This window comes from Lathamus discolor, chromosome 2 (genome assembly GCF_037157495.1).
Source record: "Lathamus discolor isolate bLatDis1 chromosome 2, bLatDis1.hap1, whole genome shotgun sequence".
Taxonomy (NCBI): Eukaryota; Metazoa; Chordata; class Aves; order Psittaciformes; family Psittacidae; genus Lathamus; species Lathamus discolor.
The window spans coordinates 139478195-139497345 of record NC_088885.1 but is presented as its reverse complement, the minus strand read 5'-3'; the positions used below and the strand labels follow the sequence as shown (position 1 = coordinate 139497345).

Below are 19151 nucleotides of genomic sequence, written 5' to 3'. Positions count from 1 at the left end.
GTGCTGAGTAAAGGCAAGCATCACCTCCCTCAGCCTGCTGTCAATGCTTTGCCTTAAGGCAAGCCCAGGATACCATTCCCTGTCTTTGCTGCAGGGCATGCTAGCTCATGCTAGTTCAACCTGGTGTCCAGCAGGATTCCCAGGTCCTGTTCTTGAAGAGCTGCTTTCTAGCTGGGCAGCCCACCAGCATGTGTTGTTGCATAGTGTTCCTCCTTATACTCAGAACTTTTTGCTTCTCCTTGGTGGAAGTCAGGAGATTGCTGTGCTGTGGATGGCAGCATGATCCTCTGGCATGCCAGCTGTTCCTCCCAGTTTGGTGGGTGTCTCAGCAGTACCTTGCTGAGGGTACGCTCTGCCCCATCATCCAGATGGTTAATGAAAATACTGAACCACAGGACTGGACCTTGTATTGACCCCTGGGGTACACTGCTAGTCATTGGCCTTCAATTAGACTTCATGCTGCTGATCACCACCATCTGGGCTCAGGTGTTCAGTCAGTTTTCAGTTTATCTCATTGGCTGCACATGCATCCATACTTCAGGAGCTTCTCCGTGAGGATCTTGCAGGAGGTGGTTTCAAAAGCCGTACTAAAGTCCAGGAAGACAGTATCTACTGCTTTTCGCTCATTCTCCTACCCAGGGATATAAAATCTGCCTTGCTTTCTTAAAACTAAAACTGTTGATTATCTTCTCTGTATGGTGAAGAAGATGGGTAAGTCATTTTACCTGCTTCTGCAGTGTGTCTTTAATTCTCAGGATTAGATATTGGTGGGTATCTTATCTTTAACCTTCTGATGTTGCCACTGTCATATCTTTGCCATTTTTTCTTGCCCTGGTTTAACCTTGTTGTGGGCTGTCTTATACCTAACTTTAGATATAGGTCATTATCTATATCAGTGTTGTTATATCATGAAATAATAATGGTCTGCTGTAAGGGAATTTACTTCCTGCTGTTATTGTATTACCTGAAGACTTTTCAGTGGTATTGCAGAAAATTGTTTTCAGGAGATTACTTTGTTTGATGTTTGCCATATTAGCTTTCTGCTATAGCTTACTGATTCAGCACAGTGTGTTAATATTGTTCAAGAGAGAACTATTAAATGGTCAGAACCACATTTATCAAACAAACTGACAGTCTTATGAGATAGAAAATAAAGTTTGGGAGCCATATTCTGTAATCCCATGTGGGTTAATACCGTGCAATGTAAGAGTAGCTGCTACAGTCAGACAAGGGTCTGTCTTGTTTTCCTTCCATTCATGGCAGTGGCCAGAGCTAGATGACAGGAGAAGAGTGTTAGAATAGGGCAAACATACAGTGATGCTTTTCCAGCTTCTAAGAATTTTCAGCTCAGGGATTTCCTGGGCAGTAGGTGTTGGTTTACTGTGTAATAACCCAATAGTTCTATTTTATATTTCTTGGAATGAGGAGAGGATGTGGTGAAGCCATGGTACATTTGATTACTGAGTGGAGCAGTGACTTTCTTTGTCCTCTTGTTTCAGTCATCTGTGTATTACAGTCTAAGCACATCATCCCAACCTGCTGCTGGGTAGCACTGTTTTCCTCAGAGGCTGTCGGTTTATACCTGTGTGTGGGATTTTTTGTTTGTTTGTTTGTTTTTGGTTTAATGTGCATTACTTTATATTTTCTTCAGGAAATCTTATCATCTGCTTTTATGTGGTGCTTAAGCATTGTTTTACATGGATGCCCCCCCCCTTACTACCCAGAATGACTTAAAGCACACTCTAATCTTCTCCTCTTCCCCCCCACCCCCTGCATTTTCCTCCTACTCACTGTGGGTAAAGAGGTTTATTTCTTCATTTATTCAATTAGGAGAAAGGTGCCTGGTACAGGACCTGTGGAATTCTGCTTCTTTGGAAACTGCTTTCTGATGTTTGACATGGCAGTTGGGGTTGGGGTCCTTTTTTATGCTGTATTATGGCATGGAAAATAGCTGGATGTGACTATGTATTGGTGACAGCGTCCAGTGTCCAAGATATCCTGGGACTGGGAAACAAAGATATTTTCTTAAGCTTCTCATTGGAGTCCATTCTCTGCATTTCTGAGATTCTGTTTACATACACCAGTAGACAGGCACAGGCATTCATTTCCATGTGAAACATTCAAGATAGGCAGGTGTGGTAGGGCTTTGAGCTGGAGGCTGTGCAGCACTGCTGGGCTGAACTTATTCATGGCCACAAAGCTGCCTTCTTGGTCTGGCTCCCTATGCTTGTAGCACTTCAGTGGCTCATCTGAGGGGTGGAGATGAAGGTTATATCAGTTCTTGTACTTCTTTCTGCTCTGTAGTGAAAGTCTCTTAAGTTTGTTGACTTACAGACTTCATTGATGTATTAAGTTCACTTAGAAAAATGTACCAGGGTGAAATTAGTTTTAATTTCCCTACTCAGTTGTTCATCATACCAAGCTGGTCGTTTTTTAAATGCACTTTCCCTTTTCCTTTTCCTCTTGTGCAACTCTTACCATCACCATGTAGTGACAAGGTGAGGAAAGCTCCTGTGGTGGGGCCCCTGCCCAATAGTTTAAAGCATACAAATAACTCTTTAAGGTTATAAAGGAGCAACTTGAGGAAAAATCCAAGAGACTTCTGAATATTGTGTCAGGGACTCTAGTGTTCCTGGCTGTGTACAGAAAAGCTTCCTTCCTTCTGGAGACTTGCAGCATGCAAACACTCAATTTTACATCTCTGCAGTTAAATCCTTTGTTTGGATTGCTTAACTTCAGTGATTTTTTTACTGTGTGCTCTTCAAAGACCTAGCTGACATTTAGAAATATAGTCTGAAGTTGCAGAGAAAAATGAAAAATAGCTTCCTTTATATTGTTACAGAAATTAATCTCTGAGATGGCAGAAATTGTTTTAGTACCTGTGAATAAATGTGCAAGATGTACTGTCATTTGACCAAAGCTGCAAAATGTCAGATTAGATATTAGCACCTGTAAATACTGCTTCTATTCAACAGCGAATAGGTTGTTGGTAGGAAAATTATGTAAATCTTGCTGCATGAGATTTCTATTTACAGTTCACTCTGCTTTTCATGTTAGTTGCCTGCTTGAAAAGGTCTTTCTGGTGTTCACTGCCTGGAGATGATGTGGGTATGGGTTTTTTTCTTATTTTTTTTAACTTGGTTTCCTAGTACAGGAGAAGGATGCACATACATTTGCTGAACTATTCTAAAACCTTATAGCAGTAAGAGTTCTGCTTATGTCTTATGTCTTGATTGTTGGTGTGTGAGTGGTTGCTGGCATGATGGAAGTACTTGAGAAGGATGAATATTCTTGCAGGATGACTGGCAAGGTAGGACTGCTGCTGCTGGACCGCCACAGGGAACTGAGCATAGGGAAGGTGCTATAGAAGTCTGTAACGTCTTAAATCTCACGACAGCCTGCCAACTTCAAAGCAGATTTTTATTCTCACAAATTGGGTAAAAGCACAAATTGTAAACTAGAATTTTGCTTACAGGGGTTTAGGCACTTGTTAAAATAGAGGAAATTTACTTGAAAATGTACTGAAGTCCAGTTTTTTAATAAATACATGGTATTTTGAAATGAAGTTTCTTTGTAGCTCTCTTGCACTTCTGATCCTAACTTGGTTTTATAAAGCAAGATGTGGTAGAATGATGGGTCCTCAGATAAACTTCTCTGGAAATAGAAATGTTCTTTGAGACAGTATCTTGCGATGAATAAAAGTGTCACTTGTAAAGTTGAGCTCTTGCAGTCCTGAACTGGAGCCTTTTCAGCTGCTTAGTGTGAGCAATTCCCTTCTAGCCTAATCAGTTTGGAGAGGCTAGAAACTGTTGCTGCGAAACTTCAAATCGAAGCAATCCCTGCATGGCATGGACAGATAGACTTTGTTTTCCTCACAACTGTTTCTGGATGAGTTTTTGGAAGGATATTTAAAGAATGTGTGTCTTAACACAGGAGCTGTCATGGCTAAGCTCTGTGTGTACAAGTGTGGCAAGTTAGTGCATTTCTTCAAAAATCTGTGAGCAAAATACATGTTGCTTCTTTGTCCTTTGAAATGGTTTAATGGCTTTAATGGACATTTTTCAAAGCTTAGCCCACCCAGACATTAATATTGGAGATTTGCTTGCTCCAGAAGGGTCTCAGTAGACTTGTTGACCTTCCTTATTGCAAGAATTGATTGAATTGTCTCTGGCTGTATCTCTTCAGTTGAAATTACTGAATTGTGCTGTTAAAATTAATGTGATCTTAAATATGCATTTCATGTTTTCTGTTCAGAGGGTTGGTCGTTCAGTACCATGCGATTGTGCAAGTAGAAAGGCTCAGACTGCTGAAGAAAATGTTTCCAGAATTTTTATTAGCACACACATACTCTCCATGCAGAATACACAAATACATCTTTCTGCTTTACTCTGCTTTTCTGTTGGTTTAGTTTTGTGCCTGGTGTTCACATGGATGGTGGTGGCAGCAGCAGGCAGTGGGAGGAGTGGGGCTCAAACCAGCAGCCCTGCAGGGATGGTGCTGGGGAGCTACACTTTTCACCCAGGGGTGTTCTGCATCAAATTCAAGTCCTCTTGGATCTCCAAGGTTGTTAGGCAGTACTTGATAATTCTGCTATTATAGCAGTTGCATATGAGATGGTTAACTTTTTTTTTTTCTTTCCTTCCTATAGGAGAGGTTAGTATTTTCAGCATCATTGCTTGTATCCTTCTCTGCTCCCTCCCCTTAAATGCTGACAGCAGCCTCTTCTCAGTACTGTTAAGAGCTCTTGACCCAAGCTTGTTTCGGGTAGACCTACTCTCTTGAGGTTGGTGTTAGTAATAGATGCACTGAGTATGCAAGTCTTAGCAGCTTTCTGTGCGTATTTCTTTGCTATCACTTCTGGTTTTTTTTTTTTTTTTTACAAATAAAAAAGGATTATGATGAATTTTTAAAATTGAAAAATGTCCATTTTCTGTATGCTCAGGTTTTGTGATGCAAAGCTTGGATAAGGAAGCTTTAAATGTTGCTCATAGACTAGTCTAGTAACCATCTCCAAGAAAGGGCTAGTTTATTTGCTGTTAGCTTTTCGCATATGCAGTGCAGTGAACTTAAAGGTAGGTTTTCCTACTTTATTATTACTCATGCTTGCCAAGAGGAGAAATGTTGATGGGAAATGGCTCAGGATTCCTACAGGAAACTGTTAGGCGGTATAGTTAAGACATGCAACTTCAGGGATGTTTAACTTGTCATATATTGTGCAGCAGACCCCTGCTTGCTTTATAAAACCAAACTGGTAAGCTGTGGAAGGTATGCCATTTGTCTTCCAGGGTCATTCCACATTCTCCCACATTAGTTCACTCTTGTGGAATACGTTGTATCTGAGGTTTATGTTCTCTCTTTCCCTTTTCTGGGCTGTCTTCACAAACCTTACCTATGTATGTACTCTTGGCCTGTGCAAAGCAGTTGTGGCTGGAAACTGGGAGTGTGAAATTGCCGGCTGGCAAGCCAGCAGCTTGGCTTGGATAGCAAAAGGCAATTCTAAGCATGTTCACTTCCTTCCTGCTCTCCTTTCACTGTGGTCCTTTCCTTTTGTACTTGAAAGTTATTTCTATCAGTATAAATTATCTTGTTTCTCAAACAGACATGTATCTTTTCCCTTTTTCCCTCAGGACAAGCACTTTAGAGTTACGACAGTTGAGAATGTTAAGGCTTGGTTGTTTGGACCTCAAATCTGTATTCTTTCTCGTGCTCAGGGCTTGCAAGTAACTGAAGTCTGTTGTCCGTAGCGGTCTGTGTGCAGGAATTGAAGTGGTGAAGCAAGTGAAAAGAATGGGTTTAAAGACAAATAACCCCAAAACTTTCTTCCATTTTTTGAGAGTGCTCCATCCCTGGCGGTGTTCAAGGCCAGGTTGGATGAAGCCTTGTGTGGGATGGTTTAGTGAGAGGTGTCCCTGTCCATGGCAGGGGGGTTGGATCTTGAGGTCCTTTCCAACCCTAACTATTCTATGATTCTCTATGACATGGGTTCAGACAGAGGAAGACAGTGCTGGTGAGCATGTCTCTTAGGTTTGGATAGGTATTGCTGGTTAAGGAGGTGTGTGGAATGCTAAGATGAATGTGGTACCAAAGGTGGTATTTTTTTTTTTTTCTTAATTAGGAAGACCTTGCATTATTTTTACAGGATTCACCTCAGTTTTATAACTTAATATCCTGCAGATAGTCTAACTAAAATTGAAGCTGCTTAGGGGCTTTTCAGGTTTGCTTGTTATCTTTGGGAAGAAAGGAGCTCGAGTTTTACCTGAAACACCCAGTATTACAAGAATATCCTTGCTGCCTGGATCTTTTCTGAGTGTATTAGAAATTCCTTTGTTGGTTTCCACTTTTGGATACCATACCTACTGAGCTGGAATGGTCTGTGGGTTGGCCCCTTTTTTTGGTTCTGATCTTGCATTTGGTGAGCTGCCATGAAAGTGAGATGGAAGAATGTTTGGAAACATTCTTTCCCTTTTAGTAAAGGTGATGTTTTACATGACGCTATATATAGTTAATTTGCTCTTGATTATTCCTTCTACTAGTTGAAGTTTGTTGTTTGACCCTTTTGATGCTGGCTTTTGTGCATTTGTTCCCCTGTCTTTTCAGTTTTGGGGAACTTACTGACATATTTTTGGCTCTGATGTGCCACGTACTTGGATTTCCTAGAAAATGATAATCCTGTCTGCTCTGGGATACTGTATTCAAGCTTATACAAGGAACCACAAGTGTATCTACAGTTAATGCTCATTGCTTCATCTGCTTATTTTGTGTGTAAAGGTGTAAATGGTGGTAACAAGGCAATAGTAGTGCTTTTTGATAGTGACCTGCAAAACACATAGAAATGCAAGAAAGAATGGGGTTTTGTGGCAAGATAGTGGGTGGAAGGGTAAAACTCTAAAGCAAAACCTGTTTTGAAGCTGAACACCAGCCAGTTCTTACGCAGACTCCCAGCACCATGTCACATTTATATCAAGCTTCAGTAAATGTGATGGTAAGTTGTTCCTATAATGTTGTAAATATGCTGCTTAAGTGGATTTTGTGTACTGTGGGGAATGTCTTTCAAACAACAGCTTCATTTCTTTTTGTTTCAGGTTAAGGGAAGTTTCAGAGAAGCTGAACAAATATAATTTAAACAGGTAAGACATACCACATGCTGCTGTAAACCACAAGTACAATAAGTAAAGTCCAATATTTCAGCAACAGCAACAAGAAGCAAATGATTGTGCTGTGGATATACTCTTAGCCTCAATTCTGCTAATACTGAAGCTCAAAAATGCTTCAGGTTCCTGTATTAGTAAGAAAATGTTAGATTTTCATTTATGATAAACAGTATTATTAAATAGCCTCCCTATGATGCCTTAATTTGAAGAATAATCCCTGTTGTCAATTGCTGATCGCATTACATGAGAACTCTACATCCTTTAAGGCTTTGTTCTGTATTTTCTGTATTTAATGACCAAAACCGCATCATTATTGCTTCAACTAATATACATATTTATTCATTCTTGAATGGTTTTGTATCGTTAACTGTCACTGTATATTGTTCCTTCCATATACCACTTGTTATTTATATATTTTATTTTTTTTCAGAATTTTAAAGTTTAGAAATGTTATTACATATTCTCACTTCTTGTTTTCAGCCACCCCCCTTTGAATGTATTGGAACAGGCCACTATTAAACAGTGTGTGGTGGGACCAAATCATGCTGCATTTCTTCTTGAGGTAAATTACTTAAATCTGCTCACATAACAAACTTGAAATCATACAGTTAAAATTAATTCCTCTAACATCAAATTTATCAACATTCTTCAGTAACTGAAGCCTTGGTTTTGTTTGTATTTTTTTCTGTCACTTGTCTTACATTTCAGCTTTGGACACTTGGTTTTCTTGTTTTAAATGCAGGATGGTAGAGTCTGCAGGATTGGTTTTTCAGTTCAACCAGACAGATTGGAATTGGGTAAACCTGATAATAATGATGGGTAAGAAACTCTTTTCTTCATATTAAATCATTCTTCTGAACTGGATAAGCAGCGTAGCTGCTTTTTTGGTTTGGTTTTTATTTACTTTTAAACTAGAGTTCCTTTGGAATGGGTACTTCGAGTGGATACATAATGGTTATGGTGATGCAGCCAAACAGCCTAGCTTGACAAGTTGGTATAGGAATAAATAGTGGATGTGATTCGAAAAGAAGTGAGACAGGATCTCTTTAACTTCAAGAGACAAGCCCCTCCAAAAAAAAAAAAAAAAAAAAAGAAACTTTGTGAAATTGTTAAAGTTCACGTAGAATCCACTCTGAAAGTGGTCCCATCTGGAGAGGCTCACTTTCTAGACCTGTTGTCTTCAATCCAGGTAAGTCCCCCTTAATAGGACTGTTAAATGGTTCATGTTTGAATGTAAGTCACTTCTTAATGTCTAAGTAGCGTACTCAGGCTCAGGTTTATGGAAAGAACACCTGGTGATTACAGTTTGTACATATGTGCTAACTGAAAATTTAGTGCAGTCGCTAACTCAAATCATAATTAGTTTAATATGTATTTGCGACTGTGCTATTATGGATTGCTGATGTACATAAGATCTGTTAGGCATGCTTTCCACTTTCTCTTTCAGTGTACCTCTTAATATACAGTTAGATTAGTTTGGAATATTCCCCAAGGGTGTTGCTTAAGCTGGTATGTTACCAGACTAAGTCCCTGAGAATTTAGACCTGGGATTCCAGGTTTTGTTCTTAACCCATTTGGGATTGTTTTGTGACTGATTTACCATCTTTTACTTTCAGTTCAAAGTTGAGCAGTGGCTCAGGGGCAGGAAGGACATCCAGGCCAGGCAGGACTAGTGACTCCCCATGGTTTCTGTCTGGTTCTGAAACTCTGGGCAGACTGGCAGGCAACACCCTTGGGTAAGTTTTGATAGGATTGAGGCTGCAATCTGTTTGTTCCATATTTGAGTATATGTGTATACACATATATAAATTGTATGCAGTATGTATAAGGGAACGTATAATTACGGTAGTCGTGTAGGTAGGGTGCAACAAGAAAAACTTTATTGACTTGGTCAAAATAACAGATACACAAGTGACCCTTCAGTACCTAGGACATGGAGCATTCTTCATATATGTGTGAAGAATAGCTTGGTTTTGGCTGTGCTGTCTTTTTTTTTTTTTTTTTTTTTTTTTGGAACATTTTTTAGTTCCTTGATTTTGACAAGCAGTTTTTTAGAGGGACACTGTCAATTTAAACCCGATTAGGCTAGCAGCATAAAGTAAAATGAGTGCATTTATGCAGGAAGAATCTTCATTATCTATGTTTGCAGACATTTGTGTGCTCAGTTCTGTTGTGTCTTCCCTTCCCTGCCCCAGGTAATGAGCAGTGCTTTGTTAGTTGGGCCTTATACATAGTAATAGGAAGGGAACATTTGGAAAAGGTTGTCACTCAGAATCTTTAAAATTGTACTGTATACTAAATATACTATACAGGTTCAGGTTTTTTATTATTAGCTTTAAAATTGATGGTGTCCCTTTATATAGTAGTGTAAATTAATCTCCGTTACATAATCACAGTGAACCCTCTGATAATATATTTTTATAAGACGTGTTGAATATTGCTGCTTCCTAAGGTTACTGACCATAGTGAGGAGAATTGCATTTCCAGACTGGTTTCTGCATGTGAATGATTTAAGAGGGAGAAGCTACAGCTTTTCCACCAAAGTGAATGTTATTTATGTTGCCAAATAAGCTAATATCATCTGGGGCTTTGTTGCATGAAAGATAACCCAGTCTTTTACCCTTCCCTCTCCTCCCCCCAGCTTTTTGTGGAATCTTTGTGAATCTGAACCTGAAAGCCATGTATTAAACTGTAAAGGCAAATTGGTATTGGCATGTTGAAAAACTTCCTGGGGAAAGTGAAAAATTATTTTCCTTGTTATTTTTACCTGAGCATAACCAGTTAAACCCTGACGAGTGCCTCATCTCTCCCCTTGCGTGTTTCAGAATTGGGTGTTTGAAAGTCACCAAACTAGTAGAGTAGTGGTATAGTAGACACTGTAACTGCTCTGTTCAATGAAGGGACTACTTAATTTAATAATCTGAGTCTTAAAAACTTTTAAATTGTCAAATCCTGTTCTAATCACTGGATCTGGAAAATCGCTAGCATGCTAGTGGGCAGTAAAGAGATGTGGAAAACCAGTAAGTAAGCAAAAATGAGCAGAAAGGTTTCTATTCTATATTAATATTTATTCCAGGTTTAGTTAGCTTTAATAGGAATAGCTGTGTCCTTATGATTATATTTTTCCCCCGTAACAGGACCAAGTTAGGACACACTTGGAATATTTGACTTACGTAAATGTACATGCTTTTAACTGTTAGATGTCTTAATTCCGTCATTGATAGGTTATAAATGTAGAAAATACATCTGTAATACGTATTAAAATCAATACACAACCATTACTTTAAACCCACATCTTCCCTGCTGAGAGTTGAATTAAGAATTGTTGTGTAGGAAGATTTTGACTTCCTCTTATTTTCCCTTCAGCCCCCTTCCCATTTTTAGAAACTGATTGTCTGGCGAAGGGTATTAATAATCACCTTCAGCCATAACGTGTAAGAAAGACAAGTATTCTTAATTAATTGGCTTTCCTAGCTGCATGTGGTATACTTTCAGTGTGAATTTCTTACTGTTTCAGAGAACATCCTTTTTTTTTCTTGTCTTTTTTTTTTTTTTTTTTTTTTTTTTTGTTGTTGGAAGGAGATTGAGGGTCAGGGTGGTTGAGAGCAGGAAAGTTCTGCTGATGACGGTTATTAAATAATAATAATACCATATCGAGTATCTTTTGAGCTAGATTTGTGCAACAAAGTTTAGATAACCTTGAAGAGCAAACTAGAGTGTTTTACTCTTTCATGACAATGGTGTGTTTAGTCTTGCATCCAGAACAGATTCAGTTGATTCAGTTCTGTGGTGTTAAGATTAGTGAAAAGCTGTAGATGGCAAGTTGTCTTATTTCTACAGATCACTGCCTTTTTACTCCCTTGTTTTGATACTGACTCATAGAGATGAAAAACTCTTCAAACATGTTTTTGCAATGTATATTGTTGATGTTGATTTATCCGACAAAAATAGGTTGAAAAACATCCATAAGGATCAGCAAACTATTGAGTATAAGATTTCTATTGCAGTAAATAAGATTACTTTATTTTCCAGTGCACTCTTAAGCAATTTCTTAACATAAATAAAGTCTCAGAAATTTTAGAAGACCAATCTGAGTGTAGTGACTTTCTCTCAAAAAGTCCACTGACCATGAAGCTTCTGCTTATGTGCTTTTATAGTAGGAAGTTAACCAGCTGAGTGTTGGATGTTATGCTGCTGATACCATTGCTTTTAGAAACTGGGAGTTGGTGTGTGCATGTATTTCTGTATGTACACATCCACACAACTCTATCAGTAGGAAAGAGCACAACTTCCATTTGGAGTCTTGCTCTGTGTTTCTTCTGTGTATTTCAGGACTTACCAATTGCCCGGTGCTCTTGTTCTTACTAGTTTTGGGAGATAACTTTCATAGTGTTTGTCTATGAAGTCAATCTGCAGTATTTTTTAGAGACTGTCTAAAAGTTGTTAACATATAAAGACTCGCTTTCTGAAGTAGTCCCTGAAGTATGCTGCTGTATTAAAAAAAAAAATTAAAATGTCACCTAATCTTCTAGAAGTCGCTGGAGTTCAGGGGTTGGTGGAAGTGGAGGAGGATCTTCTGGTAGATCATCTGCTGGAGCTCGAGATTCTCGAAGGCAGACCAGAGTTATACGCACAGGACGTGATAGAGGATCTGGACTGCTGGGAAGTCAACCACAACCAGTGATTCCAGCATCAGTCATTCCAGAGGAACTCATTTCACAGGTATGTGAACTAGAGACTGCTTGTTGCCGAAAACTGGAGAGCTTCTCATAGCATGTTAACAGCAAGGTGGTGTAATAGTCGTGCAATTTCTCTGAGGAGTAATGGCATATAATTGGAAAGATTGTCTTTCTCTAGCTGAATTGCTTTTATTCTTAAATGCATAGTATGAGTGATAGACTTTATTTTGGATTCTAGCATTTTCATTTCCTAAACATTCACTAAGACAAAGTATGGGTTTAATCTAGATGAGGAATGTCATGTATTGTTCATTTCAGATGGAAGATGTAAGAAAGATGTAAGAAAATATTTGAGAATCGTTTCAAGCATATGGCCAATAAAGTGAAGGAGAATAAGGAACAGGGGCAGGTTGACTTTTTTTTCTTGTTTGATAAAAGAAGTGATCCATTTTAGATTTGAAAGAAAGACATTAAACATCTGATTTCCTTAAAATACTAATATTTTTTCTTCATGGACACGTCTATTTAATTTTTTTATATATGTAACTGATTAATGTATGAATTGCTCTGATTATGCCTCATAATGCATTAAAGCTTGAGTAAGCTGTTGGACTTTGCATTGTGTGATGAAGTGCCATTTGTTAAAACAACATAGAAGAAGAAAATAATACATTCAAAATATGACTTGTCAAGGCATTGTATTTCTCAGTTCCAAACAAGTTGCTAGTCTACATTTAGAATACAGATGTTAGTTGCTAAGGCCACAGATACCTTGCCTGCTACCTCATACCTTGTGCCAGTCATGCTACAGGCCATGCAAGCAGGTTATCCGCAGACCCACCAGTGACAGGCTGGCTTCTAGTTCCTTTCTCTTTTTGAATTCAAAACCAGCAAAAGCTGTGAGCTTCTGCCTTCACAGAGGCAAAATACTAGACATATTGGTTACTCTGAAGTGAGGTTAGCCCTGCTTTCTGGAGGTGGTTTGCGTAGGTGACCTCCAGTGGTCTCTTTCAACTGTGGACTGGTGGGGTTGACTTCATTGTTCACCTTCAGGTTTTGGGTTGTTTTTTGTTGTGGTTTTTTTTGAGAGTGTTTATTGATGTGCTAGATACTTTACAAGAAATAGAAAACAGACTAATACCCCCTGCTCCAGTCAGTTCAGTTCTATAATCTAATGTATTGTTTGTTGGTTAAGTTGTAACTTTGCTTTCCTTGCTGTGATCTTTGTTTGTTTCATTTTTTTTAATAGCATATTTTGTCTACCTTTAAAGCAGAAAGTGTCTAGAACATTTTTGGGTAACTCTAAAGCAGACCAATGAGAAAATCTTCACATCTGATCTGTGTAATAGATTCTGCCATGTCTCAAAAACCTGTAAACTTCTGGCATAGAATGATATGTCAAAAAAAGTTTATCTTTGTGTGCTGTTAAAATGTCCTTTCTTTTTTTTGCTTTTTGGTACCTCATTGTTACTGCATTATGAAAACATTCCGTGCTGGTTTCTTACCTTCTTCACACAGTTTGTGATCTTCCAGAACTCTGACATCTTCTCTGGCATTCAGTAGAGGCTAGTCTGTCTGGAAAAACAAAATGCTTTGGGTTCTCAGTTTAGTGGAGTAGACCAGAATGCTTGTTTTTTTTTTTTTTTTTAAATTCATTGCATGTCTTTAACATATGGAAGGCATTTTCTGCATTTGCACTTTGCTAATAAAATCTTAAGTGTTAAAGAAACTGCTGAAGATGAGCTGTTAGAAACAGAATGATGGGAAAAACAGGTGAAGTAAGGTGGTTACATATTGAAGGGCAATGGAAAGAGAAACTGGTGTCAAAGACAGGGATTGAGGTGTAGTTTTTGGACAACAGTTGATTGCAAAAGTGTTAATTGACATAGGAAGTTTAATCACTTTCATAGGAACATACAGAACATTCTCAAAACCAGGTTTTGCTTATTCTTCAGCTACAGCATTAAGCATTTCAAGAAGCAGATTGTAAGATTCCATTAAGAAATTCAGTACCCAAGTTGGAATTCAGCTCAATTACTTGAGCTGACAGAAGGTTGACTATCTAGTTTAAGAAACTGTAAAAAAATCTGTGTGAATTTATTGTATGTACTGTAGTTGACTCTTGGGTTTAATTAGGTTACTTTTAGAATTAAGCATTTGTTTCTTATGGCTGGTGGTTGGTGAGCTGACAGTGACCAGTAACCAATTATGCTCTGCTCTTACAGGCGCAAGTTGTTTTACAAGGAAAGTCCAGAAGTATTATTATTCGGGAACTCCAGCGAACAAATCTTGATGTAAACCTTGCTGTAAATAATTTGTTGAGTCGTGATGATGAAGATGGAGATGATGGGGATGACACAGCAAGTGAATCATATCTTCCTGGAGGTTTGTATCCTGCAACTTTTGATAAGAAAATGCCAGTGTGTTCTGTTTTTTCTATATTTAAGTGATGACAGCGTGCTCCATGCTGTGCAAGGTATGCAGCGAAGACAGTTCTTGCTTATAGGAGCAAAATCTAAAGATGCACAAACCAAAAGATGTACTGGGATGTCTTGAAGGATTAGGTCAGGCACTGTAGAACAACTATTGACCCTATTTGTGGGTGGCATGAAGGTTTTTGTTTGTTTGTTTGTGGTTTTTGTTTGTTTGTTTGGTTTTTTGAATCCCAGGCTTTGTAACATCAGCATTGCTTACATCTGTATTTTGCTGCTCAATGAGATGCTGAGACTGCTGTGTGGCTTGCTTATAAAAGCTAATTTTAAAACCTTCTAGCAACTTGCATGTTTTTCACTACTAACATAAGTTCTTAAGATACAGCAGTTTTAGAGCAAAAATAACACAGCTCTTTTTTTAGTCAAAATGCCTCAAGTGAGGGCAGAAGAGCTTATAGTTGTTACAATTTGAAGATTTTATTCATCATCTCATGTTCCCCTCATAAATGCTGGAATACTGGGGCTATACCAGTAAAACACTGGTATTACTAAAATCCAGCTATTTTTGAAATATTGTCCATCCCATACAATTGCTTTTAATACAACACTGAGTTGTCTTTTGCATTGGCTAAATAATTTAGGTATTTTTTCTTGCTGAGTAACCATATTTGAAAACATAGCAGCCAAATCTAATGTCTCTGTTAGGTGCACTGCATGAAAAGATCACATCTAAACTCTTGACTACATACTAGCTTTTCTTTCTGTGTGTCAAAATGACCTTTTGATATTTTTCTAGTAAGTATTTTTTTTTTCTGCTCATCTGGTTCACCAGGAAGGTTCATGGGCTTCCTCCATCCTTATCTTGTCAATCATATGATTAGACAAAGTTTGTTTTTCTTTCTTTTGTTTTTCTTTGGTTTTCGTTTTGCAGCAGAGGCTTCGTATTTCATTTTGCCTCTCTAGTTTTAATTGCATCTGTCAAGCTGCTTTATTTTGCTGTAGAATCAAGAGTCATATGGTGAAAGGAGTGAAAAACCTTTAATTTGACTCTTGATTTTTAGTGATCAGCTTAATAGCATTAGACAGATACCCTGGAGGAAGTAAATTCTCTGAAGTCTTTCCAAGTATTCAGAACAGGAGTTCTTACTTTAAGCATGCTCCAGAACCAGTCTTCAGAAGATAAATCATTGTTAGTAATCATTTATAGTAGAAGTTCCTTTTAACCATACTAACCAGCTTTGTACGGCATTAACTATTCTCTTAGTACTGCTTGAGATCATAAGGATCAGTTGATAGGGACTGACAACCTGTGGCTGGTAACTTTTATTTGGAGGTGCCCGCATTACAGTCTGTGAATCTTTTGTATTTGAGATATACATTAAAGTAGTATGCAGAGTTTCACTGTCCTCATTAGCTGTCCAGAAAGCCATTTTGTTCTTGGCTTAATTTTTAAAGGTTCTGCCTTGTTTAGACTAGTCCTTCCTATAAGGGGTTGCAGCCTTCTAATGTTAATATTTTTTGCCCTTTTTTCTTTTACCATGAAGAGAAACTGGGATAACTTTCCCAGTTCTTGTGGGAAAAGATGTGGAAATGACAACTGAAATCTTGTTTTAACTTCAGTCTTCAAAGATGTAATTCATGATGTCGTAGAATTATATAGGTTGGAAGAGACTAAGGTGTCTCTTGTTCTTTGTCTAAGATCATCAGGTGTCTTAAGATCATCAAGTAATGATATTTGTCCGAGATCATCAAGTCCAACCTTTACCCCAGGACTGGCAAGTCCACCAGTAAACCATGTCACTAAGGACATCATCTACATGGTTTTTGAACACTTTGAGGGACAGTGATTCCACATCCTATGCCTTCTCTGTTTTAAGTTATTTCAGTTTAATTGGCAAAAATAAGTTCGTTGCACAGAAATTAATTTATTATCTAAATGTGATAAGAACAGTAGGAGAGGTCTAGCTGAACACAAGTCAGTGCTGCCATGACTGTTGTTGGTATGTTAAATAGTACAAACTGCCAGCCCTTGCTTGTGTCACATAACCATGCATGCTAGTTTTCAGGAAAACCTGATGGCTGGAGAAACTTGCCTATAGCTCTCTGGAAAAATCAGCATCCTGACCTTCAGAACTATGTAGAACCTTTTTTCAAGTCTTTAGCTCTAGAAACTTTGCACTTGTTTTGCTTTCATTTGTCACCTTGCTTCTGGGTGCTCTTCTTTAACATCAAAGTTCATTAAAGAAAACTGTAGATAACTGATAAAAGCTATATGCATTCAATTCTTAGTTTTTTTAAGAATGATTCAGAAAGATAAAGAACTTCTACTTCTCTCCTTCCCCTCCCCTTTTTTTTAATTTTATTTCAAATTGTGCTTTAAAGTCTCTTGATTTTTGTCCCTTCCAAGCACAAAAAAAAAGCGAATTACCAGACTGCTTTTATCTCAGGACTTTTGAGGCTCTTGCATTTTGATTAAAAGCATATGCTAATTTTTACTTTCTGCATGTCTGGTGCTTTGTGACCCTTAAATTTAGGGGTTACTCCTCTAAGCCTTCCAAGACAGAGAAGCTTTTTGTTTGTTTTTTAAACCTTAAGAATAATTTACATACGGTTTAAAAAATAAATAAAAAAAAGCTGAAGTACTTTACAGCAACTGTGACCTTAATAAATTTTTTTTTTATTGCAAACCAGGACACATTCATAAGTCGGTTGTGATAATTGCAGTGAGTATTTTGAAGGTTGTTATCTGATTTTTTTATTTGTTTAGGGTAACAAGAAACTTGTCTGAGTCTTACCTAAATTCTTCCAAAGTGTGAAGTGCAGTGAAGAGCAGAACTTTACTTTTCTGTACAGACTGTCTCTTAGATATTTACTGTTGGACTCTTGCATACTTTGACTTCTCTAGTCCTCTTTCTTTTATGATGGTTAGCAGAGGGGAATGTGGGTTCATTTGATGTAACAAGTACATAAAGAAAATAATCAAGGTAAAAACTACAGAGAACAAGATCATTTAGCATAGAAAAGACTTGAAGTCTCTAGATTATTTTTCCAGCTCACATCAAATTGTATTAGAGGCTTCTGAGCTTTATGTTCTGTTAATCTTCTATATAGAGATTCTGTAGAAGTTAAAATATTTTATTGTTTGCATATTTCAGATGTGTGTGTGTTTGCTCAGTAACTTCCGCATGATATAGTGAGTTCTTGCTAGTGGGACTTGTGGAGCATAGGCTTGGCAAAATGCAGGCTACTTTTGATTTTGGAATTGAGATGAGCTGTTTAAAAAGCTTTTTTTATTATTACAGAGAAGAGAGATGGGCTGGTGTTGCAGCAGTGCTTACTGTATTGACTTGCAGTGAAAGGAGATGAGAACCAGGGCACAGCGCAGGATTAGCTCAGTGGCTTGCCTTTGGGGAAAACGATTAGGTGTGTGGTTTTTCTGTGGTTTTGGTGGTGTTGTTTGTGTTTTTTAGTTGTGGTTTTCTCTCTTTTTTGTTAAGATGGAGTTCAAGTTGGGTAATGTTTTGAAGAAATATATCTTATTGAGAAATGGGTTGTGGAGTTCTGTTTGAGTTTGGTTTCCTAGGAAACAAAAATACATGTTTCTCTTACTGTCAGGTTTGCCAATTTAATCCAGACTTGAAAGAGGAGGAGATGCTCAAGGCATTGAATTCTTGAACAGTTCGTAAAAAATCTGCAGCTGAGAAGAAGGTAGAGAACTTACAATTGCCCCTTTATGGGAAAAGGTTTAGTGTGAGCTCAATCTAGGCAATGCTTTCAAAAGGTTATTGAATCCAGTGATAATGCTACACATGAAGCTGTTGAAACTAAATTTTTTCTCAGTATTTGAATTGCTGTTTACATGCTACTAAAACTTGGCTTTTTAATTGGGGCAGGGGTTGTGGTTTTTTTGTGGGGTTTCTTTTGGTTTGGTTTTTTCCCCCTTCTGCGCTGGATATCCTTTTCCTTCCAATTTTCAGTGGTGTTTACTAGGAAATCATAGGTACTTCCTTACCTAAATAGGTTAGTCAGAGTTACTACATCTAAATGCAAAGGGTGCTGACTGATTCTGGTCTAGCACAGCACAAGAGGTAAATGATGTCATCCCATGGGAATTTTCTGAAGAGCAGGAAAATCAAGTCATTGAGAATGTTGTTGTGGTTTTTTTTTGTTTTTTGTGGTTTTTTTTTGTTTTTTTTTTTGTTTTCTGTTTTTTCTTTTTTGTTTTTTTTTCCCTGGATTCTTAAGCTGGATGTAGCCTTGCAGTATCTATGTTTTCATAACACAAGAAAGATTTCAGTGATGTTTGAAGGGGAGTGTGGAGTGAATTTGGCTCCTATTCCTACTGGTTGTAGCAGCTTTTAGTGTGTATAGAAAATGGAAGAAAGTGGATCTCTTGCAGAAATATTGGAAGAAAATTAAAATCTGATTTGAAGTTGAAATAAGAGGGAAGGAAGAGGCTTAATTTCCTCACTTGTCTTAATGCAAATTTAGCAAAAAAACCTCACATGGTTTTGGTTCTTAATTCTGGCTTTAATTTTTTCTTTTGGAAACACAGCTGAACTCTAGATGCCTGACATGGTGGAAGGTTGTGTGAGTGTCACAAGTTAGTGCCTATTTTCTGTCAAGAGGATTTCTGGCTTAGCTTACCTTCAAAAACCTCAACATACTGTCTTTTAATGAGGCTGCAGAGTTCTTTTCTGCACAGGCCACTCCATTCCTAAACAGAGATAAAAGTGTTTTGTAGTTCTTGGTTGGATAGTGATCAAAACCAAATGAGAATGAGTTGCCAGCCTGTGGAGAGGCTGGAGCTTGCCTAGAAAGAGGTGGTCATGGTAGGTGTGGGAGGAGGGAAGAGGAGCAGCATGTGGATTTTGGGAGATACCACAGAG

The 19151-nt window shown here is 38.0% G+C and overlaps 1 protein-coding gene across 10 annotated transcripts in view; it reads left to right on the top strand.

Annotated features, from left to right (window-relative positions):
- UBR5 (ubiquitin protein ligase E3 component n-recognin 5) overlaps positions 1–19151 on the top strand; it is an 85769-nt gene that overhangs the window by 11681 nt on the left and 54937 nt on the right. For 8 of the 10 annotated variants that reach the window (XM_065668724.1, XM_065668725.1, XM_065668722.1 and 5 more), the window contains exons 2-7: positions 7083–7127; positions 7632–7713; positions 7894–7970; positions 8768–8887; positions 11684–11873; positions 14056–14215. In XM_065668724.1, the coding sequence (XP_065524796.1) occupies positions 7083–7127; positions 7632–7713; positions 7894–7970; positions 8768–8887; positions 11684–11873; positions 14056–14215 (674 nt within the window). The remainder of the gene's footprint in view (positions 1–7082; positions 7128–7631; positions 7714–7893; positions 7971–8767; positions 8888–11683; positions 11874–14055; positions 14216–19151) is intronic. The other 2 variants (XM_065668723.1, XM_065668731.1) reach the window with 2 other exon arrangements.